Below are 25133 nucleotides of genomic sequence, written 5' to 3' on the forward strand. Positions count from 1 at the left end.
TTCCTAACACAAACATTAAAGTAAGGAATAAAATAAGATTAAAAGAGTTGGGTGGGGTTTGGTGATATGAGAGAGGAATAAATAAAATAAGAGTAAAAGTTACCAAAAATAGAAAAGGGAAGAAAACCTAAATAATCTGTTTTAGGAAATAGGGAAGAATATAGTGAATTAGAGGGAGTATATTTTAATTTTTTTTTACATCAAAACTTAAAATTAACTGAATTTATACGTATAGTGTTTTTAGCAATATTGTATTTTTTTAGCTTAATGTTAAGTAAACGAGCTCAATAAATTTACGGTTTTTTTCCCATGGTACCCTCAAACTTTGGCAGATTACACATGGTATCCTTCATTTTAAGTTTTTACACATTGTACCCTTGTATTTACCTTTTTCTTTCCCAAAATATCCTTTTACCAAAATTCCGTTATAACTCTGATATGCATTTATTTTGTCATGATTTCTCCTTCTTCTCTATGCATTTTGGTTCGTTCCTATACGGGTTCGCGTGTCTTTGCTTGAATAGTGTGTCCCTATTTCCCGTTCTATGAGTTTGCATCTCTTCTTGCAGGACTTGAGACGAAAATGGGCTAAATGAAGTAAGAAAGACGGAGTTGAGAGCTGGCATGGAGAAGAGAAGAAGAATTGCTGAGAAGAGGTTCCCAACAGGTAGGCCGACAGCTGGTCAGCCGGCTAGGACCCCTCCACACTTGCCCAAGGATAATAATTGAAGGAAATTGTCAGAGAACTCCTAGCCGGGCAGCCTGTCGGCAGCCGGGCCACTGGCTGGGGATACCTGAAAAAGGAAGGAAAGGAAGAAAGTGAAGAGGAGTTACAGCGTACTCCCAGCCGATACCCCACCGGCCGTGCGTACCTGATGACTTGGTTTTACTTCACGACTTATAGAAGACTCCCAGTCGGGTGGCCTACCGGCGGCCGACACACCGACTGGGACACACCTTCCGCATTTTTGACTTCTTTTGTAATTTTCAACCTAATTTCCTTGTAAACTATAAAAAACTCCTCCCTTTATCATTTGGACACATAGCCCTAGATCTAAATTTAATTCCCTTTTTATGCAAACACTCTTAAGCAAGCTTTAATCTTTTCCTAATTGAACATTAATTACTTGGTAATTTTGCTAGAATTAATTAATCTCAATTGTTTACATTTGGTATTGGGTTGTAATTTGAAGATTGGTGAAGATTCTTCTTCTATTTAATCCAAGATTGCAACTTTGTCTCTTAATTGGTATAATTCCTCTTCTAGTTTGTTTATCTTTCAATTGTTTACATATTCAAGTTTGCTTAATTAGTTTATCTTTACAACATGCTTTCCTTTACTTGTTATATGTCAAAGTTTCCATCTTTTGTGTTGTTTGTTGTCAACATGTGTGAGTAGTGCCTTACTAAGATGGAGGGGGATCTTATATAGAGTTATAGGAGTGGATTATGACATAGAAAGATTACAATTCTTGAGTATATGCTTGTTGGTTTTATCATGCACATAAGGTGTTTGTGTGAATGCTTGAATGAGAATTTAGGTATTTGCACTATCTTTTCTACTTGTTGGGTGAGAGTTTGACTAGTATCTAGGAATTACATGATAAAATTGAGGTTGGGTTAATTAAGTGAGGACTTAATCGATCTTAACTTAGGGGTAGTCTCGCATCGAGAGATTGGGTCTTTCCTTTGCATTCACTCTTGGGTTTTGTCAATCTATGCGTACTTCCTTCTTTATCTATATAAGTGAACCCAAGTATCCTAGTTTCCTTAATCATTGTCTTTCATCGTTTTAACTAATTACTCGACTTTCTATTGCTTTAGTTTTAATTCCTTTAGTTAGTTTTAAACCAACTCACTTTATTAATTTGAGCTAAACTAGTGTCTAGACAATCAATCCTAGAACCATAACAATCGTCCTTTGGGTTCGACCCTCACATCTACAACGATCACTCGTTATACTTGCGAGGTTACAAATATAAAATTTGTCTAACAAACTTCGTTGCTCATTTGACTTGTGAACCTTTTTTTGTTGTTTAAGAGACTAACCTCTCATCAACTAATACACAAATACTTATTAATAAACCAACTTTAATACCTAAATCCCCAAACTACCCATTATTATCATCTTCTTCAAAATCACCCTAAAAAACCTCCACATTTACCCACCAGCATCTTACTTTTCTCTCAACATCATCATCTTCTTAACTGCAATCCCTCCACCTCCCCCAAAAACCACTCTCTTACTCCGCCACCTCGATGCAAAATCAGTGCTAACCACCCAACGCAACTCCGACACCGACAAATTTTGAAGATTTAGAACTTGTAGCTCATAAATCTCACTTACACCAACTTAAAAGCTACAAATACCCATTTTCATGAACTTTGATTTAATCCTCAATATAAATCTTCAATATTCCAAGAAAAAATTGCAAGTTTCATCAGATCGTTCGATAAAATGTGTATCAAAGAATAGAACATGATGTAATCTTGTGTTATTGTCTTGTGTTTTGCACAAAAAATTAGCTGCAGTGAACAAACTTTCCAGAAACTCTTTTCTGTTTGAAAAATGGTCGGTAGATCTGCACTTCGTTATTAATTGATGGATATTGTTGTTGTTGTAGTTGTTTTGTGGGAAAGACATTTGTTGGTGTCGGATTTGCTTGGGGATGGTCGACATCAGACTTTCATCGAGGTGACCGAGTCAGAAGGTGGTTTTTTTTTGGAAAGTCGTGTGATTGCAGTTAAAAGGATGATGTTGTTGGTTGCTATGGTGGTAAGGGAAAGTGGAAGCTTTTTGGGGTGATTTTGAAGAAGGTGATAATAATGGGTGGTTTGGGGATTTAGGTTTTAAAGTTAGTTTATTAATAAGGTTTTTTGTATTAGATAATGAGAGGCTAAGACGGTTTTAAAAAGTTCCCTCTAGAGTTTTTTTTCCTTGGTAGGGTTTGTGAGTTCTTAGGCGGTTTCTAGGTTGCAGTTACAAAATTTTACTTTTTTCGCACCTTTCTTTTCGTGATTTGATTGCTTTTCTCTTCTTGCTACTCGTAGGTGATTTCTTCCCTGGTCTTGGTGATACATCACAGATGCAAGTTCGCCAAAATTCGGAGGAATACGATGAAGAGGATAATGGAATGGATAATACCGTGGAGTTGGAATGGGTTACGGGGGATGCGGAGGAGACAGATGAGTCTCATTTGTGCGTGGTGGGTCGTCTCTGGACGGATCTTCATGTTAATCTTGAAGCCTTGATTGACGCTATGACGGCGGCTTGGAAGACAAAAGGCGTTGTAGGAGAAGTGGTTGATAAGCAGAAGAAAATTATTACTTTCAAGTTTGATGATGAAGAGGACAAAAGGCGTATTCTGGAGGAACGGCCATGGCATTTCGAATGACATATCTTAGTCCTGGCGGAGTTAAGTGGAGATGCTATACCGACAGAGGTACCGCTTTATTTTTCTCCTATATGGGTTCGTGTTTACGACCTCCTAATTATGGGTCGGCAAAATCTGGAGAACGCGTGTAATATTGGGAATGCTCTAGGTACGTATGTGACGGTGGATAATTCGGTGAATCCTATGATTAATAGATCAATGAGAATTAGAGTTATTCTTGATGTTCGTAAAGCTCTTGTTGATTCAATTTATATGAAACTTAAAGGGGATAAGAAATGGCGGGTTCGGCTTTCTTATGAAAGTTTGCCTTTATTTTGCCATATTTGTGGGGTGGTAGGACATGGCGAGAAGGATTGCGGGAAGCGCAGGGGTTCCATAGGAGAAGGTAAACGGTATGGCAATTGGCTAAAAGCATCTCCATGGAGGGTTGCCCATGGTGGTGAGAGAAATAGGGGTAAAGGAGCGTCGTGTGCTAAAAAACTCTTTGAAGATGATGAGAAAAAAGCTGAGGTGGAGGAACGTGAGCTTGGTAGAATGGTGGAGATGTTGAGGGGAGTTTCATTGACAAGGGCGCATGATGGGCAGGAGAAAAATATAGTGGTGAACATGTCGACTGATACAGAGGATGATTCGGTGAGTTTGGGTGTGGAAGAATCCCTGATACAGCCTGGCAGTACATTGGGGGATAACACATGAGCTGGGTTGGTGGAACGCAAATTCATTAAGGTCAAGTGGAACAGACCTATTCATAGGGGCCATTGGGAGGGGAAGGCTGATGGCACTGGTGCTCTGGTTTTGGGTACGGGAAAGAGGAAGAATATGGTAGGGGAGGAGGGTGTGAAGGGTGGTGGTGTCGAGGGTGGAGCAAAGAAAGTTCGTGTGTCGCATGATGGTGGTGTTTCCTTTTTTGAAGTAGCGGAGGTTGACGGAGATCAACCCCGCGAACAACAATGAAAATCCTGAGTTGGAACTGTCAAGGGTTGGGCAATCCCAAGACGGTTGGTACCCTCCGCGATTGGTGTTGGAGGGAGAGCCCAAACATTGTCTTCGTCATGGAGACAATGATTAATGCTAGGGAATTAGAGAAAGTTCGTAATAAATGTGGTTATACATCGGGTTTATGTTTTTGTATTAGTGGTCGATCGGGTGGATTGGGTTTATGGTGGAAAGACCTGAATATCCATCTTGTGTCCTATGATAAGTATCATATAACAATAAATGTGTTGGTTGAGGAGGAAGAAGTGTTATGGAAGGCTGCTGGTATAACAACCCGACCCACCACCGTCATAACACAACCCAATAAGATGGGTGAGCACCTTTGGGCCCATATTTGTCCTCACTTAAGCCCAAAAGCACAAGGCCTTGTTACTAAGTGGTGGGTGAAATCCTTTATAAACATATCACAAGCCATCTACTTTTCCGATGTGGGACAACTTTTTCTCTCAAACTCTTGGGATGTTACAGCTGGTGTGTATAGGTGGCCTGAGCAAGCTAATAAGTACAAAACTTGGGATATGATGAGAGCTTTGTGTAGTAGTAATAATAGTGTTCCCTTTATTCTTTTCGGGGATTTTAATGAGATTCTTTGTGATGGGGAGAAGGAAGGAGGAGTTGTTAGACGTGAGGGACAAATGGATGCTTTTCGAACTGCTTTGGATGATTGTGCTCTTGTTGACCTCGGATTTCAATCGAACATTTTTACCTGGCAGAGAGGATGAGGGGATGGGACTTTTGTTAGGGAACGGCTGGATCGTGTTGTGGCTACGGTGGGCTGGAACGAGTTATTTCCACAGGTGGAGGTTAGTCATTTCCCTATATTTTCGTCCGATCATTGTGTTATTCTAATTCATGAGGTAGAGGCTGGTCTGGTGCATAGAGGCAGACGGGGTTTCAGATTTGAACCTTTTTAGATGGCGGAACCGGAGTATGGAGAGGTGGTAAAGAAGGCATGGGATGGGGTGGTTGGATGGAATGTGATTGACAAGGTTGAGGCGTGTTCGAGGAGGCTGACAAGGTGGGCTCGCCAGAAATTTGGCAATTTAAAAAGGAGGATAAGGGTGATGGAAGAAGAGTTGGAGCGATGGCAACGTAGAGCTGTATCAGTGGATATGCTTGCTCTATGTCATACCATTGTTGAGGAACTTAAGGAGTGTCGTATACAAGAAGAAACTTATTGGTACTCTAGAGCGCGGAGGTGTGAGTTGCGGGATGGTGATAAAAATACCAAATATTTTCACCATAAAATGACACAGAGGTGTAAGAAGAACACAATTCGCGGTCTTGAGGATGAAGCAGGCCAATGGCAGACAGAGGATGACAAGATTACGGATATAATTGGGTCATATTTTAGTAATCTGTTTACGTCGAAAAATCCTACGGGTTTTGAGGAGACGTTATCTTGTGTTAAAAATGTTATTACTCCTGCGATGAACGAGATTCTGGATGGACCTCTATGTGATGAAGAAATCAGGTGTGCTCTTTTTAATATGCATCCGAATAAAGCTCCCAGACCGGACGGATTACACGCCCTTTTCTACCAAAAGTACTGGAGTGTGGTGGGCCTGGATGTGTGTCATTTTGTACGTGATTGGTGGGATGGTGGTGGTGATATAGGGACACTTAATAACACTTTGGTTGTGCTAATTCCAAAATGTAATAGTCCAAAGAAGATGACGGAGTTTAGGCCTATTAGCTTGTGTAATGTGGTGTATAAAATTATCTCGAAGACACTGGCAAATAGGCTCAAAAGTTTTCTAAATGATATCATATCGGAGAACCAAAGTGCTTTCATTACCGGGAGATTCATTATGGATAATGCTCTTATTGCGTTCGAAATTTTTTATGTTATGAAGAGAGGAGGTGAGGGTAGATATGGGAATGTTGCTTTGAAATTGGATATAAGTAAGGCTTATGATAGAGTCGAGTGGAGTTTCTTGGGTGAGGTAATGGGACGAATGGGGTTTTCGGAGGGATGGAGGACGCGGGTTCTGCAGTGTGTCTCTACTGTGACACAATCTTTTATCATCAATGGTCGTCCTATTGGCTGTGTTCGACCGAGTAGAGGGCTGCGGCACGGCGACCCAATTTCACCATACCTCTTTCTCCTTTGTGCTGATGTTTTTTCATGTTTGATTAGGGATGCGGCGGAGAATGGTCAAGTACACGGGATGCGTATTTGTCGAGGTGCTCCTAGCATTTCACATCTTTTCTTTCTTGATGATAGTATTCTTTTTGCTATAGCCAATATGGAGGAATGCTCGGTTATTGCTAACATTATTAGCACATATGAGAGAGCATCATGTCAGAAAATTAATTATGATAAGTCGGAAATTGTCTTTAGCAAAAGAGTCGGGTGTCAGCTGAGGAATGATATCAAGAGTACCTTGGGGGTTCGTGAGGTCGATAAACATGAGAAATATCTGGGTTTGCATAATATTATTGGGAAGTCAAAAAAGATGATTTTTGCTAACCTAAAAGAGAAAATATGGAAGAAGGTGAGGGGCTGGAAGGAACATTTACTATCCAAACCCGGGTAGGAGATCCTTATTAAGGCGGTGGCTCAGGCGATTCCAACATATATGATGAGTTTATTTACTATCCCTGATGGTATAATTAAGGAGCTTCATGCGATGATGGCAAGGCTTTGGTGGGGTTCGACGGATACTCAACGGAAAATGCAATGGATGAGCTGGGATCGTTTGTGTCAACCGAAAGCATTGGGGGGTATGGGGTTCAGGGATTTACGGGTGTTTAATCAAGTGCTTTTGGCCAAGCAGGTTTGGCGGTTATTGTTAGCCCCTGAATCTTTGGTTGGCCGGGTTCTCAAGGCTCGATATTTCAAAAATGATTCTGTCCTTAAGCGAGGAGAGGATATGACCCTAGTTTCAAGTGGCGTAGTTTGTGGGGAGCTAAATTGCTTTTAATGGAAGGTTTGAAGTGGCGTGTGGGGAATGGACATCAAGTCAGGTTGTGGGATGATGCTTCACTGCCAGGGGAGGGTATTGGGAGGGTTCCTACTATTAATTTGGAGGCTGGTCCATCTATGAATGTTGCGAGTATTATTGATCATGAACGGGGTTGCTGGGACGTTGACGCGCTAAGTGCGGTATTGACGGAGGGGGATGTTGAGTTGCTTCTTGAGATTCTTATAAGTAAGAGATTGCCCCAGGACGTACTATTTTGGTGGCCGGCAAAAGATGGTTGTTATACGGTGAAGTCGGGTTATTGGTTAGGAAGATGGGGTAGTGTGATGGCAGCTTGTTATGGCGATGACGAGGACAGCCGCGCTTTGTGGCGTATGATTTGGAGCCTGAATGTCCCACCTAAATTTGCCCACTTCATTTGGCGAGTATGCACGGACACACTCGCGGTGCGTAAAAACCTTCATACCCGACATTGTTGCCCAACCCCGACCTGTAATTTTTGCGTGGGTGATGAGTGTATCAATCATGCTCTCTTCCTGTGTGATTGGGCGAAGCGGTCTTGTGAGGCTAGAGGTTGTTAGAATGTTGTCGAGGCCACGGTGGGTTTGTCATATAGGGATCGTTTTGGGTGGGTTCTAAAAAATTTGGATGAGAACGGCAGAGGGAGGTTTCTAGCAGTAGCATGGGTGATTTGGACTATACGCAACCAGTGGATTTTTGATGAATCTCCTCCTCCACCGGAGGTCGTGATCACGGGTTTTATAAAGATGGTGTCTGATTACCGCATCTATGCTCAGCGTGTGTTGGAAGCTCCCATGAGGGGTCATGGCGGTCATGGGAACACCTGGTCTCCACCGGTGGCTGGTGTCTTCAAAATTAATACTGATGCTTACGTCCCTAGTGATGGTGTGGTTGGGTTGGGGTGGTAGCGCGCGATGAGGATGGGAACATCGTATGGCTTGGTAGTAGGAGGGTAAGAGCGAGATAGGAGGTGGATGTGGCGGAAGCTCAAGCTGCTATCTTCGGGTTAGAAACTGCTCAGGCGAGGGGTGTGGCAACCATTACGCTTGAATTTGATGCATTGTCGTTGGTTAATGCGGTGAATAATGGGTTGTCTACCCGAACTGCAGTAGGACTTTGTGTAGATGATATTAATCATCTTCATCATCTTTTTCCATGTAATACTGTTTCTCATGTTAAGAGGGGAGGGAATACAGTAGCTCATTTGGTTGCGAGATTGTGTGAGACGGTAGGAGATATTATTGTAATGTCCTCGGGTTTTCTGCATGCTATTTCTGCTCTAACAGAAATTGATTTAATATAAGTTCCGTTTTCTCTTTCAAAAAAAAAAAGATAATGAGAGGTTAGTATATTAAACAACAAAAAAGGGTCACAAGTAAGATGAGTAACGGAGTTATAACGGAATTTTGCCAAAGGGTATTTTGGGAAAGAAAAGGTTAAATACAAGGGTACCATGTGTACAAACTTAAAATAAGGGGTACTATGTGTAATCTGTCAAAGTTTAAGGGTGCCGTGGGAAATTTCCGAAAATTTTATAGTAAAAACACATAATCTTTAAAACAAAACTTAAAAAATTTAATATAAAACTCAAAAATTAGACAACCAGATGTACAACAATGTATAATCTATGAACTAAAAATTATCAATCAATTTTCTTACAACATATACACCGTCTCTTTTAAGATGACTTGTCAAAAGGTCAACTATTTTCCACATTTCCTAAATTTTTTTCAAGGTTGAAAAGACATATTATATGACATGTTCTATTCTCAAATGCATATTCATGGATCATGGATGGAATAGAAACATAAAAAAAAAGGCAAATAATAAAAACAATTATTAATAATGGGAGATAGAGCATCAATTGCATGGAATGAAGGTAATACAACGGAGGGAATATCAATAGCATGCCAAGGATTTGTGATGCATAGCAATGTATTTGGTGGCATTATTCGCAAAATTTCATCAAGTCTCTTATTCGATGTTGGAATTTTCCTTATTTTGTATCGATTCGTACGCACATTGCTCAAACCTCTTCGTATGCCTTTCGCTTCCCAATTACTCGTAAGTTTTTTCTTCCTATCTACATTGTCATAATTCATGCTCTTTGTTCGAATGTGATTATGACGATTCTTTGTTTGGATCATTTGGAAACAACTATTTTGTGCTAGCATATATAGGGGTAAGGTGTAAGGTGTTGTTTATCGACTGCCTTGTCTCGTACTGTGTTGGAATTTTTTGATGAAATTGGGGTAATGTTGATGTAAAAGGAAGGTACTCAGACAGATTTGTATGGAGATGACTCTTAAATTGTATAATGAGCTTTATTTTTATATCGCTTTTAAAATAGTACATTATCTTTTGGATTTTGTTCCAACCAATAAGTTCCCAAACTCACTTTTGAAAATCATGCATTAACATTAAAATTAAAAGATCGGACAAGATTTCCGTCGCCTCTATATCCCACCTTACCACGCAGTCTCCAGTGCCGCCTCTACTCTCTTCATAGCTTCTTGCTTGATCCAAGCTTTGACTTGTGACTTTTGACATTTAACTTCAAAATAACCATTATCTGCATCCTTCTCGTAGTCACTAATCTCAATACCATTTTAAATCACGTGACTCTTAGCATACGCTGCTAAAATCAAAATTTACAATTCGGTTCATAATTACACCTCCAGAGCCCCTAAACTAACATAAAATACCTCTGGACGCCATACTAAACTCGTCTCGTCACAAACGCATATATATATATCAGATCTGAGTAAGGAGTGTTTGTTGTTGTGTGTTGGTGGGTCATTTGTGGTGATGGTGGTAGTGGTGATGTCGTGGTGGTCGTTTTTTATTTAATCTTCAGATCTAGTGGTGCGTGGGTGGTGGTTGCAAGGAGGTCGTGGTGTCGGGTGGTGAAGTTAGTGGATCTATATATATATATATATATATATATATATATATATATATATATATATATATATATATATATATATATATATATATATATATATATATATATATATATATATATATATATATATATATTTATATCCAAGTGACTAAGTACATTTCTTATGCGAAAACACCACCATAATTAACAATGGTCAATTTAGCTATGCTATATATGAGAATGTAATCTTTGTTTTCTGACAAATATGTTTACGAATTCATATATATATATATATATATATATATATATATATATATATATATATATATATATATCTTGTTTATTTTGATGTCTATATGTTGTATAACCTATTTGTGATTGTCCCTGCAGGCAGGTTTTATAGTTGGGCCATTTTTTGGTATATATGTGAATAACTACGCAATAAATAGACCATCATTGTTTTTAATATCGTCAGTGCTCGCAAATATAGGATTCTTTCTACAATTATTCGTGTTAGGATTGTCTATCAACTTGGGTAAATTAACAAAGACAGGCAAGAAAGCATTCATCCTAAGTTATTCAGGCTTGTTTACTTCTCTTGCATTCAGCTTTGCAACTTATGTTACAATCAATACAACAGACCAAGATTTTCGCCCCACGGGAATACCTGCTATAATTGCATTTAACGCATCAAATTACTTGCTAAGCACGTCGAGCCACCTCAATGACCTTGGTATGAGCAACTCGAAACTTGGCCGATTAGCTTCTTCAACATCAATGGTTACAGACATGTCCGTTATGTTAATCAGCATTACAATACTCAATGTTATATTACCCATATTAGGAGGAACCAAAACAGCCTCAAAAAGCCTTGTTGTTTTATACTACGCTCTTTTATTCTCTGTTTTCCGACCCTTAATAATATACCTTGTTAGTTTTAAAAAAGAAGGAATATCCCTTAAGCGAACCCACTTTGTGATGATCATCGTATTAATTCTTGTTATAGTGTTACTAGGAGAAAGTTTTGACCAAAGATATTCGCCGTTTTTAGTGGCATTAACATTGCCGGAAGAGCCTTTATTGACGATTTTGACCGAGAGATTGGATCCATTTACAAGTAATATTCTGTTCCCATTTTTTGTAATAAATTGTGGAATGCATATGACAATACCTGATTTACGCTCGTATGGGGTTGTAATCATATTAGTAATGGGTTATATTGGCAAATTTCTTGGCGTCATTATTCCTGCATGCTTTCTTCGTCTTCCATTTTCACAAGCGACTTCGTTGGCTCTCGTTATGTCTACTAGAGGAATCATGGACATTTCTCCCATTCTGTCATTGTTTCATACAAAGGTAAACATTTATTCTTTTTCATATCAATTGGTCTCTCTTAAAGACGAACATATCCGTTTTAATATCCGTTTTAACAACTCAAATTATTGTAGTGCTCATTCATGGGCGGATCCATTCCATGGCTATATGGGCTAAAGTCCAACCTTATTTTGTAGGAAAAAAAACTAAAGTATATCAAAAATGTATGCATGACTTGGTGCCTTGGTGAAAAAACATATGTCTACCTCGAGTTAATCTCCCTTTAGAAAGCCCATTTTGTCTAAAATAATAAGATAGAGTTTTAAGACCATTTTACAGTCAAATGTGATAACTTCGAAAAATAAGTTATCATAAGCTATAATACTAGCTGGATCATCGTACTTACATTTAACTATAAAATAATCATAAAATCCAGTCTTATTTATTTCAGACGGAATTACCCATCTGAAACAAGAATTTCCGATCTCGCACCTATGGGATGTGTGTTTGAATCCCGATAACTGCCGATTCCATTTTCACGCTTGTTTCCCAATTTTTGACCCTCATTATTCAACAATTTTATGGAGGCTTCTACCTGCGATACTGTTATTTCTTAAAAAATAACAAATATCATGCACGAAAGTGATACATAAAATACAATTTCACGGGTAAAAAATTGATTAAAAAGAAGTCTTCTAATGAAAGGGGTAAAATAGAAAATTGCGTACATGATTGAGTAAATCATGTACATGAAAGAGCAATACCCTAATTATATACTCACTTTATACCACTTTTATTGTCTTACTTTCCTTTTTGGTAAGGATTTAAATAGGTAAAATTATTACTCTAAAAAGGATTTAAATAGGGTAAAATTTTACTCTACCCCTTTAATTAAGAACAAGAGGGATAATATTATTTTAATAGAGTGAGTGATAGTTAAAAAGTATAGTAAGGCCCTGTTCTTTCTGGCTTTTTAGAGCCGAATCGAATCGAATCGAATAATAGAGCTGAATCGAATCGAATCTGAATCGAAATGAATCGAATCAATGGAGTGGAGCTGAAAATGAATCGAATCAATGGAGTGAATCGAATCGAATCGAATCGAATGGAGTGAATCGAATCGAATCAATCAATCGAATCGAATCGAATAGAATTTGAAATGAATCGAATCGAACTAAATAAAGTGAATTGAAATTTGAATTGAACTGAAATAATCATATTAATAATAATAATAATAATAATAATAATAGTATTCAATATTATTGTTATTATCAACTATAATATATTAATATTCATAGTATAATAGTAATACTAAAATTAATATTTATAAGAAAAAAATTATAATATTATATATGAATAATCATAAATTATAATAATGAAAAAATAGTATTTTTCTACTAATAATATTTTTAATAACAATAATAAATAATAAGGTCATATTAATAATGATATTAGTAAAATAATTGTTTAGAATAAAAACACTCAAGTAAGCGTTGTTCGAATTCAGGTTGAGTCAACGCTCTACTCTCATATGGTATCTCGAGCCTATGCTTGCTCTCTTCGGATGGATCTTTCACGCGTAACAAAGGCCTCAGAGGGTATGCAAAAGGTCCTTCTCTACGATGCCTTATGGTAATGGTGGATAGTCGGGACATTGCTTGAAACTAAGGTCTCTCCGCCTCTTGTAGTAGCTCGATTAGTCTTACTTCTAGAGAGAGGAAGTTGTTGGTGAGAAGTTTTTACCATTGATTGGTGAATAGTGAGATATTTATAGGTTTTATGTGTACCTCAAATGATGGTTTGGCAAGCACGGTTACCATATTCGCTATGAATACGCCTTACCGATTCGCGAATCGCTTATAGAAAATGTGTTACATGTATTTTGTTAATCAACTTGATAGAATTCGCTTTTAACGATTTGTGATTCGTAGGGTACCAAGCTAATTTGTAACCATATTGGCAAGCGTGTTGACTTGTAAGACCCCGTATTGGCAAGTGAGTCAAGTCGGTTCGGTGTGCCTCATTAATAATATTAATAATAAATGTTATGAATTTTAATAATAATACTAATAAATGTTATGAATTTTAATAATAATAATACCAATAATAATTATAATAACAACGACAATAATAATAATAATAATAATAATAATAATAATAATAATAATAACAACAACAACAACAACAACAACAACAACAACAACAACAACAATAACATTAACATTAACAACATTATTATTCATTTTAATAATAATATTCATCATCATCATCATCATCATCATCATCATAATAATAATAATAATAATAGTAATAATAATAAATAAATAAATAAATTATTAACAATATTATTAATTATAATTATAATAATAATAAATAATAAATAATATTAATATTAAAAAAATAGTATTATTGTTAACAAAATTAATAATAACTATTATTTAAATTAGTAAAGTGAAATGAAATTTGAATTTAATGGAGTGAAATGAATCGAATCGAATGGAGAATCGAATCGAATCGAATGGAGTGAATCGAATCGAATCGAATCGAATGGAGCCGAATCAATCGAATCGAGCCCGAATCGAATCAATAGAAATGAAATGAATCGAAATGGATCGAAAATAAAGGAAAGAGCAGGGGCCTAAGTCTCACTTGCTAGAGGGACAATATTATTTTAATAGAGTGAGTGATACCTAAAAAATACAGTAAGTTCTCCTACTTAGATAGATAAGACAAAGTATATGAAATCCCAAATAGCTTGTCTTTTCCTACTCAAGTGAATAAATGAGAATTTGTGTAAAAAGTAACAGGTAATAGTAGTAGTCTACTAATTTATCATACTAAATTTAGAAAGGGGGCAATTAACTTGGGATAAATTTTGAAGAAAAGAGGACACTAAAAATGGAATGAAAGGAATATATAATAAGCGCAAAAGTCTTTAGTAGTATAGTATTAATAAAATCGGAAAATTCATATTTTAAAAATTTTGACTAAACGTCATGAAAGTAACGCATATAATATTGTAGTAAGGGGCCAAGACATATAATCAACAATTTCAAGCCACATTTGTATGGCGGAATTTATTTTTTATTGGCAAGTTTAAATTCTTAGCCCTGAATTCTTAGTTCGCCATCATCATCATATATCATATATTTTTTTAATGCAACGGTCAATCCTGCTGACATGGCATCACAATTGTTTATTTCAATATAACGTGTCACGATATTAACTGAACTCATAATACGGATGGAAACAAAATTATATCACGAGTTATATATGAGCATTGTACAATCATATAAAAACTAAGAATTAAGGGAGATGGGTGATTGAGAAATGATGAGATAGAATGGGATGGGAAAGAAAATAAATCATGGTTGGAGATGGTGTTAATATTAATTGGTTAAGTCTAATCATGCTAATGAAATTTATCTAAAGGGCACAATATATGATGCCTCTTACTGTCTTACATGATTAATAATTTCAAATAAATTCAATTACAATATTTTAATTAAAATCAATCATATCAATTTACACAAAACTTTAAAAGCAAACTCGTGAATTTCACGGGTTGAAAACTAATACATTTGATTCCCGGTCAGCTCCAGTGCCCATCAAAATCTCTTTTCTATTATTCTTATTACTCCAATAATATAGTGGCATATGATTCTATATAACTGAAAAACATGTTCCTTATATTGCAGGGTCTAAGTCCAAATCACTACACAATAGTAATGCTTCATGCTTCGATTACAATGGGAGTATTATTACCATTGGTAAGATTATTATATGAGCCTTCAAGACAATATTCAACAATTATGAGGCGTGGCGTAATTGATTTTCAAGAAAACAGCGAAGTACTACTAATATTAGTATGTATTCACAAAGAAGAGAGCCTTCCGGGACTGGTGCGCTTCCTGAAGGCTTTCTATAGCACTCAACAAAACCCGGTTTCCATACTTGCCCTTGATTATTGCAACTAATGGGCGGTGTACAATGCCAATCATGGCCCCCTCCATGAAGTCTCGTCGATATCTTCTCTACGCTCAAACATTGATCGTTCTAGTCGTATAGTTAATTCTTTCTTGCACCTTGAGCGTGAGACTGATGGTAAGACTCGCGCTCAACATTATGTGGCAATGTCACCATACGCGACTATGCATAACGATATATGCAACCTCGCGTACGAAAAGGCAGTCGGGTTAGTTATTATACCCTTCCACATAACTTCTGGTCCTAAAGGAACAATTATAGACTCTTCTTTAGCTATAAGAGAGGTGAATAACGTGGTTCTGAAAAAGGCACCTTGCTCGGTTGGTCTCCTAGTAGACCGTTCAAGCTCTCGAAAACGTGTTATCAAGGAAGACGCTTATATGATCTGGATTGTTTTCATAGGTGGAGCGGATGATTATGAAGCACTTGCGTATGGTAAATTATTTGCTAACAATCCTTGCGTACGGTTACATGTGATATGGCTAAAGCCTCCTGAGAGCGACGATGTTAATGTACTTGACAATGAGGTAATGAAGCAATTTCGTTCAACGTGTATAAATAATGAGAGAATCAGTTTCGAAGAGGTTATTGTGAACAGTGGAGATGAAACTATACAAGTTATGGCTATGGTGAAAGAAAAGGTAGATCTTGTTGTGACCGGAAAGGTTCATAATTTACAAAGTATTCCATTGTTCGGGCTTTCGGATGGGTGGAGTGAGTATCCGGAGCTTGGGATACTTGGTGACGTTTTTGCTTTAGACTTTGAGTTTTCCCTTTTGGTAGTACAACAGGAGCCTCAGAGTGAGTTTGCGTTGGATTTTGAAGGCAAATTACATCAATGATAATAATAATTATTGGATACTTATAGATCACGTGGAATGCATGGTTTTTATACGCTACACAACATGGTAGATATTTGCTAGATTCTAACATGGTATGATATTAGTGTACAAACTTTTAGCATTTGTAATACAAAATATGTAACATGGTACTGCAATTTCCACAATCTTTGGATTAGATATTATGTGACAAGTTCGTCGGACACAATCACAAAAGTGTATTAGAGATTTCCATTAAGCTACATATGTCTGCTAATTTGTTTTACTGAAAAAAAAAATTGTTTGGTAAAATAATTATTTTGAGTTCATGGCGACTACTTCCAATAAAAGTAAATCCAGCTTACATATGGATTGCCAGATGCAGGAGCTTACAAAATTGTGGCTCTATCCAGAATCATTCTAGACCCGAGGTGGAGGAGATCGGAGATGGTCATGTAAAATTTGACAACATGAAGGTGAAGCACATTGTGAGTGAAACACGTGTCTACTTCAAGGGGCAGTATTGATTCAACAGATTGTCACATACCAATGTGATGCTTCAGTTGGTAGTTGAATTTCTTCATGATTCATCATCGACAAAGGCAAAATCACATACCAATGCTAGATGATCGCTACCCCATTTCTACAGCAGAAGATACATACATATTCAAGCATAAGCACGACATAAAGCATGGCAGTCTATCATATTCCTCTACAGAATAGAATGTTCATGTGATTTTAAATATTCACCCTTGAAAAGCTACAAAAATACTGCGTGTGTAGAAATATGAAATGTAGGATTGTCGATAGAGTTAAGACTACCTCACTGGGAAGCCCGCCCGTTTCCCCCAACACACTCCTAGGTAATGTCTCAAGAACTCTGAAAGGAACTAGTCCATCAGTGTGCCTGCAACAAAAACAGCAAATATATATAGACAGCTCTTCATGACGGAACAAATCCCTCTAATCAAAACAAATAAAAAAAAAAAAAAAAGGCCAATACCAAATATAATCGACAGTTCCCGTGCACAATGAATGACAGGTAGTTTCCGATGGTTCCCCAATTTCATCTCTTGTAGTGATGTTCCCCTGATCAAAATCAACATTACAAAGAAAAACTATAAGATTTTACACTATTGGCCTTTTTCTACAAGATGTTATATAATGTGAAATCACATAACAATCACTGAAATCCATCATGTATCAAGTGGGCTTTTACTACCATAGTACATACTTCAGCTAAATTTTCCCTTTTGGGATCAACTCACTGCATGTCCATGTTCGGTAAGAAATAACCCCCACAAATACTCCCCATGTGAAAGTTGACAGCTTTAATTACAGGATTAATCTAGACTTGGTAAACAATACTCCATCTACTTTGATTCATTCTACACACTTCACTTGTTTTTAGGTTAAAGTTGTAATACATGGACCATAAGTATGCTAACATACGACATTAGTATACTAATATTTGTTATGGTAACATTGCTTTCATAAAATTATATTTTCAACGAAAAAATTAATATATAATTGAAGAAATTTATGGTCAAATCGTGGTCTCGGAGATTGCGTAAAAAAGCAAGTGAGTAGATTGGATCGGATGGAGTATGACATATACGGAACCATAGTAATCTTACAGGAACACCAAGATATGCACTGTGAAGCTTTAGATTGTGTTCCAGACAAGTCACTCCCCCACAGCCTGTGGCAAGCTTCAGTTCTTCATCACTCCACCCTTGTACTAATGGCATTTGCCTGACATCCAAAACAATTTAAAGCAGATGAAGATCATAAAACAGAAAGAAGAAGTGAAAAAATGAGAGACTAAATCAAGCAATTATCAGATGAGTCGCACTGATTTAGGCAAGATTCTACTGTTTCTGTTATACGAAATTAACAGACTTCGGTCCTTGGACTGGTGAAACAATAGCAGATACAGACTCTCGGCTAAAGCTTAGCTCCATGAAAGATTGCATTTCAGAGACAACTTGCCGAAAAAGCTAGACAAAAATCATTTTACAGCTTGTAATAGTTTAATGTGCACTGACAAGAAGGCGTGCAACTGTGCACCAGTTAGAAAACTCAAATGCATAGCATGGAAATGAGGCAAAATACTTGCATGGATGAAGGCTGCAAATTGACTTATATTATCATCACTTGAGAAAGATACAATAGAAAAAAGAATTACCCTTGTGATTCCTTAGGCAAAGAATAGGAGGGCCTGATATGATGTGGTACATCGACCTGTCCAGAAATGTTTCTGCGGTCATGTTGTAACATCTCCAACTACAGAAGACAGAACATACATCATTTCAACCTTTAGTAAAATATGTGAAGCATGTATATTACTCACTTTGTTCCACAAGATTTTTGAGACTTTCCTTTTTGTATTGTTTCATTGAGTTTTTAGCCTTTTACTTTTGGAAAACAATGGAAACAAGGTGAACACTTGGGGGTATTTTGGGTCACTGGCACAGTTGCACCCTCGACGACATAAAATTTTGGCAGCGTAGAAATCTAGTGGAACAAAGGCAGTATTGTTTTATGACAATCCTAATTCCATGGCAAAAAAAAAACACACTAACCTTCCCAGAGGATATATATTGATATACAGCACTCTGGAACCAAGGATCATATGTTAAGGATTAAATCTGAAAATATTAGCTCCAACCAACAAAAAACAGAGCTTCCAGAATCACCTGAGGATAACTATTGAAATCACCAGCGAGTACAATTGGGATATCACCCCACTCTTGAGATAACTTATAGGCCTTCTCCAGATATAGACGTATCTGGACATTAAATGGAAGAATATGTAATTGATCACAGTAACACAATTAATATAGATTGGGACATCATCCACAATTTCACACAGTAACTCATTTTAGTAACTGTTTGTGTATAGAAATAGATTACCTGACCTAGCTTGATGTCCCCTCGCTTTGGGTTGTAAAGCACGTGTATATTTCCAACAAGCAGCCTTCTACAAGCATCACCAGTCTAGAAACATGTATTGTCTTAGAGAAAATCACTCGAGAAAAATATTGAAAATAAGATCTGGGAAGGAATTGAATTACGATGTATGACAGAACAAAGATGGGAGATAACTGTGTATTACAAGCATGAATGTCAAGGGTTGGGACTAGACCATCCAAACAGTACCTTGACACTGCCAATCAAGAAGGCACAATGCAGATACCATTCTAATAGGGTGAGCAGCAGGAACCCAAGTACACTAATGATGGATCCGAAAAACAACTTGTCATGTCAAACCTGCCAGGGCAGCAGGATGAGACTCCTCTGTCACTTTATTAATTGCCAATCAGTTACCTTTTGAATCAAAGTAGAAACAGGTGCTTAAATTCTCCAGGAATTTGAAAGGACTCAAGGTGTTAATATTGGGTAACATTGTTCACCAAAGTGTTGGACTTGACTATCATTAAAAACTTTTGGATAAAGAAGGAAAATATATGGTCTAGTACTTTAGTTCACTGATTAAGGTTACCAACATTTTAACTTTTAAGTAACAGTTAGGTGATCAGGATAAAATATTAAAGCCTTTACCACATATACCATCAATGAGTAGAGTAATTTCTTCTCCCTTGATTACCATTCTATACCCCAACTAAAGTTTTGCATGTTCACTTTAGATGAACCTGAACTACTTAGCACAAGCATATGCCCCACGAGGTCACGATGTCCGACCTTCATTCTCCTACACATAAAACATGCATAAAAAGAAAAAGGTAGATATTGATTGGGACGGGCTATAAATAGAATACCTAACTCTCTGCGGACCAAGTAATATCTCAAAATTTTGATTATTTCTACAGATATTTACTTGAAAGACGGAATTAGAATTGAAAATTGATAGATTTTTTAAATGATCTCTACCAATAATCCAATGTCAACTTCTACGAGAATAGGCAGAAAGAGGGGGCATTGGTTAATAGTGTGACACACTCCTGTAGAAGTGTTAACCTACATGGCCCACATACACTAGCACTGAGTTTGAATTATTGATCACCTCACCAAACAGCAGAGAATGTAAGATAGCCCTTCACCCAAAAATCAACAGCAACAATAACACTATCCAATACTTCGAAGGATCTCGTATAAGGCAAGGTAACGTGCATGTAAATGTACGCAGCCTATCCATGTGTTTTCAACATAAAGAGGTTTGTTCCAAATGATCCATATTGATAGTTTGTCATGAATTGTATCGATTGAGTGTTACTTCAGAAAATAAAGGGTAGACAGTTTAGAAAAATAGCCCTTTATCCAAGTAGTGCAAATTAAGATGACCCTTTAGGCCTTCACCTAAAGATTGTTTAGGATAGAGATGGGGTGTAGATATTATAGCGAGATTTATACTACGTGCGTTCTTATCTCACCCTTATCTCCTCATCACTTCACTTTCAAACACCCAATGATAATTGTTATTTAAAGCAACATAATTCTTCCACTAAATGTATGCACGTGAAGTGACGCTAGCTCTTCACAATATATGGACAATAACTAAAAAGATAATAGCAGAATCAACATACCGTTAGAACACAGAATTGAGCAACATTGTCACGCAGACCAAAATCGTGAAAATCAATATGTTCCTCGTGAAGTAACACGAATCTGTATGACAGACATCCAATGCCAAAAGCATGTCTAAGAAGATGAAAACGTTCAAAGAAACATAATCAAGCTGACAAGACGTAAGACTCAGAATATTAAATTCTGAAGTTTATTGATGCAGGCACATAGCCTAAAATTCCCAGCATTATACAAGTAATAGAGGTGTTTTATCATTTAAGTATGTACAAGCAGGATTCATTCTTATATGTCACTCCAAAACTCACAGCCAAAAGGACGTTATTTTGGAAATCAAACTCTACAAGTTGCCTAGCATATGACAGCCATTTGATTTCGCCGAAACTAATTGAAATTTGCAGTTAAACTAAAAAAGAAGGTACCAATTTCCACAATGAACCACACTGATCCATCCATTTAGCTGTTGGAACAAATTAACCAAAGTCTTGATGTTGAAAAATAGGGAAGGTTAATTACCGTTCATGTTTCCAAAATATTGCACATCCATCACAAGCATCACCAGTCCGTGCCTGCGCCAACAAAAGATATGTGCATGCCTTCCTAATATGTCAAATCCAAGGAAATCTCAGGACAGTGAGCAATCAAAAGTTTAATACCTTTAAAACACCTTCAAACCCATCCTGACGTAGGATACATTGTAAGTCACTAAAACGATCAACCTCCTATAATCACATGAAAAGGTGATAAACAAAATAATATAATCAATACATCCAACAAAGCTTACAGATAAAAAAATACCAGAACAGATGACTCAATAGGAGAATCAGATATAATCTTACAATGAAAAAAATGAGAAAGGGGCATACAACAATAAACCAAGGAATTATCCACGTAAGTGCATTAATTGGGTTTGACAATGTCCAAAACATTGAGGCGACTGAGCTTTGGACGTGAGACCTTGTCATTGTCAAAACCCCCCATAGTTCGAGAGATGTAATATTATCCAAAACTCCATGTTGAAGAAATGACTCAGAAACAAGGTCAAAGATTAAATGATGAACAAAGTTGAATCGCAGATGAAGACGCATCACTTATTCTTCACACCTTGCAACCTTTTAACTGTCACATACTAATGTCGACATTTCATTCTATTTTTTCCTTGGCAAATAGTCAAGTGGACGGTAAAGGTATGCAAAGAGTTGGCTTATCCTTGAAGTGAAGTGTCAACACAAGCATGACCCCCAAAGTGAAAAAACCATAACTTAAAATGGAAATTTGCAAACATAAACTATGGAACACAAAACCCTATAACACATTCACAAGATTGCATTAAAGGCAACCCATAAAGAGAAAGCTGACTGATCCTAGAACTTTATATAACAGGGTCAAAGCGAGATGAAAATACAATTCTTTTGCTGATATTAGCAGTACAGACGTTTTCACCCCACCAGATGAGGGTTGTCATGTATGTTCTTTTCACAAGCTAAAGGGAATTACTCAAAAGTTGAGATAATGTGGATGCCAAAACCAATGTCGATCCAAATGACAGCAATGATCGTCAAATCATATGTGGGGTTTAGAAAACACATATGCAGGAAAATCCAATAAACAATAAACTTACCTGAAAACATAAGATGCTAGGATTATACTGCCTTAACTCCTTGCGTATAAGTGTCTTACGGTGGTCCCAATCCAAGTGCTTTGGTGAAATATTACGATATAAATATGGGTGCTTTAAAGCATTCTCAACACCTAAAATATTGTATGAAACAATGACAATCCTATCTGCAGAATGGAGTTTTATCGACATTAGTGAATTTGATATAGGATTTTTAAACATACAGATCAGCATAGAACATCATCCCTATTTGCATTCATGTCCATCAGAAAACTAATTAAACATCAAATACGTTCCTCGCTTTCAAGTTCCACTGAACTGGAAAGCTTTCAGGAAAAAAAACAATGCCCCGGAATGTCAGGACGCTTTGTTTCACGCTAACTCGCTACCGGACAAGGATCACTTTTTTTTTTTCCAAGTGACATTCTTACTGGTATATATCATTTGCTCAGTTCAGTTATTAAATTGCACATACAAAAAAGTTAATCAATCCTGCTGAGATTCTCTTATCTTAGACATTACTTCATTTGTTTACCTATTCCATTTTGGGTGTCTCAATCAATTATTTAACTTTCTATTTTAAGAATGTCTTTGGTAGGCAGTTTGATTGCCCACTTGTCATCTAATAGAAATTGGCACCCTCCTCTTTTCTTGGTCTTTGTGCCAAAACAAAGGTAAACAAATGACTGGGACAGAGGGAGTATTAATTAATTAATGGTTTGGAGCGTAAAATCAGTACACCTACAACTTGTTTCAAGATGATCTCTGCTGAAAGACTTTGAAGACGAACTCTAATTCAAATTCACCTATTCTCTTAATCCCACACGGCAGCTACGGATCAATTCAAAAGTCTTAGCATCATTCATCCATCAATAACAAACGAAAATACAAACTCCGTCAATTGATTCACGGCTTGTTTTAACTTAATTAAATCAAGACGAGTTGCACATAACATAACATACCTTCAAAACCAGAAAAATCACGAGATGAATAGCTCCATTTACGAGAAACATCTGTTCGTAAATTAAAACCATAAGAAGATGATTGAATTGATCTGCATTGCTTCAAACCAGACCAAGCGTGATTATTTCGACCCCAATTTGTTAGGGTTTGGGATTGTCGTTGTTGTTGACCAAATTTGCGCTTTTTGATGAATTTGTGAGAGCGTTGAGGTGGCGAATAACGCTTCCGACGACGGTTGTTGGTGTTCATTGTGGAATTAGATTAGATGTGGATGAGTAGGGTGAAAATAATTAGGTTAATGTGGAGAGATGATTAAGGCGATGCGTTAAAGCTGAAGGTGGTGGTGGTGATGGTGGCGGCGGTTGGCAGTGGTGGGGGTAGGAGTAGAGAACGCCGGCCTAACTAGAGAATGGTGTACTGTAGCGCGCAAACAGATGCGACAGCAGGGCAAGTAAATAAAGTGGACTTGGTAAAATCTCGTTTATATTCACACTTCCCTTTAACTTCGTCTTTAGGTTTGGAATTTTATTTTATACCTTCCTCATCTGCCTAATGTTCATTGTTTCCTTATTCATGCTAGTCGGGCTTTGTTCCTTTTTTCCTTTTTCATAAATTTTTGGACTGCAAAATTACCAACTTGTCTGGTTACTTTATGGTATTTACTCAATATGCCATTTTTCTCATTATTTTTTACATTAACACAACCCAATTACCCCATCCTAAGACTAAACTACAATTACTAATTAACCCAGTCCAACTACTAACCCTTTTTACTATAATCTCTCTGCCTATTGTGTCCTCTTGAATCATCTAAAAACCATCATTATTATTATCATTATCATTATATATATTAATCTTCTAACATCTATCGTCCACATGTCATGCTAATATTTCAGTCATGCTGACATGTCATTCTTTAACTAATTGAGCATTGCACATAATATATATATATATATATATATATATATATATATATATATATATATATATATATATATATATATATATATATTCAAATAAAAAGAAAAACATTACATAACATTGAAATCAATTAAATAAGGGACTTGATAAATCCCGCACAACAATTTACTCAATCCCGCACATTTTTGCCCCTTATTCCGAATGTGTCCTTCTCATTTCTCAACTCACAAAACAAGAGAGAATGAAAAAAAAAAAAAGAAAAAAAATGCAATAAAGATACCCTATCCCAAAACCCAACCCCCGACAACTCACCCCCACCACCCCGGCGCCGACGACGACCGCCCCACACCACCAATCTAGCGCCAACCATCCATCCCTCCTTCTCTCCCCGCTCCGATGACCCATGCACGCGCCTAAAACCTGCATTCGGTGACCACCCTCCGACAACCTACAACGTGCACTCCTACAACAACCACGCGCAGCAACACTATCATTACAACCACCACTCAACGCCGCCCCTTTCGACCACCCTACTCCAGACTGACAACCCCACCAGCATCTCTTCAACAACCCAACTGAATCAAAACCCTAATTGTAAAAATACCTTTTTTTAATCAAAAAAATTAACCAAATCGATTAAATGATGGGGCGTTATAAAATTGTTGATAAAATGGCGAGATTACGTGTTAATAATGTACGAATTACGATTCACGTCGAACGACTAACGGATTGATTAGGCTTAAA

At 37.0% G+C, this 25133-nt stretch overlaps 4 protein-coding genes across 6 annotated transcripts; 3 read left to right on the plus strand and 1 right to left on the minus strand.

Moving 5' to 3' along the window:
* Positions 1-4345: 4345 nt before the first annotated feature.
* Positions 4346-5113, plus strand: LOC141651317 (uncharacterized). Its single transcript, XM_074459035.1, has 2 exons — positions 4346-4655; positions 4860-5113. The coding sequence occupies exons 1-2, from the start codon at positions 4346-4348 to the stop codon at positions 5111-5113; spliced, it is 564 nt and encodes a 187-aa protein (XP_074315136.1).
* Positions 5114-9122: 4009 nt separating this feature from the next.
* Positions 9123-16603, plus strand: LOC141653376 (cation/H(+) symporter 13-like). The gene is made up of 3 exons (XM_074461112.1): positions 9123-9403; positions 10614-11579; positions 15236-16603. Exons 1-3 carry the CDS (start codon positions 9185-9187, stop codon positions 15512-15514), a joined length of 1464 nt encoding a protein of 487 aa, XP_074317213.1. The 5' UTR covers positions 9123-9184; the 3' UTR covers positions 15515-16603.
* Positions 15671-16366, plus strand: LOC141651318 (cation/H(+) antiporter 14-like). Its single transcript, XM_074459036.1, has one exon. The coding sequence runs from the start codon at positions 15671-15673 to the stop codon at positions 16364-16366; it is 696 nt and encodes a 231-aa protein (XP_074315137.1).
* LOC141653377 (carbon catabolite repressor protein 4 homolog 5) lies at positions 16506-24014 on the minus strand. 3 transcript variants are annotated; one of them, XM_074461113.1, is made up of 13 exons: positions 23468-24014; positions 22509-22672; positions 21544-21609; positions 21404-21456; positions 20890-20971; positions 19259-19342; positions 19042-19134; positions 18928-18960; positions 18531-18628; positions 17980-18097; positions 17346-17431; positions 17165-17249; positions 16506-16985 (listed from the first exon to the last, which is right to left on the minus strand). In XM_074461113.1, exons 1-13 carry the CDS (start codon positions 23715-23717, stop codon positions 16923-16925), a joined length of 1275 nt encoding a protein of 424 aa, XP_074317214.1. In that variant the 5' UTR covers positions 23718-24014; the 3' UTR covers positions 16506-16922. The 3 variants fall into 3 exon arrangements, 2 of the variants coding, with proteins under 2 accessions (XP_074317214.1, XP_074317215.1); XM_074461114.1 differs by lacking the exon at positions 21544-21609 and having other exon boundaries at positions 21404-21483; positions 23468-24011; XR_012547389.1 differs by lacking the exon at positions 16506-16985 and having other exon boundaries at positions 17961-18097; positions 23468-24011.
* Positions 24015-25133: the final 1119 nt, after the last annotated feature.

This window comes from Silene latifolia, chromosome 4 (genome assembly GCF_048544455.1).
Source record: "Silene latifolia isolate original U9 population chromosome 4, ASM4854445v1, whole genome shotgun sequence".
Classification (NCBI taxonomy): domain Eukaryota; kingdom Viridiplantae; phylum Streptophyta; class Magnoliopsida; order Caryophyllales; family Caryophyllaceae; genus Silene; species Silene latifolia.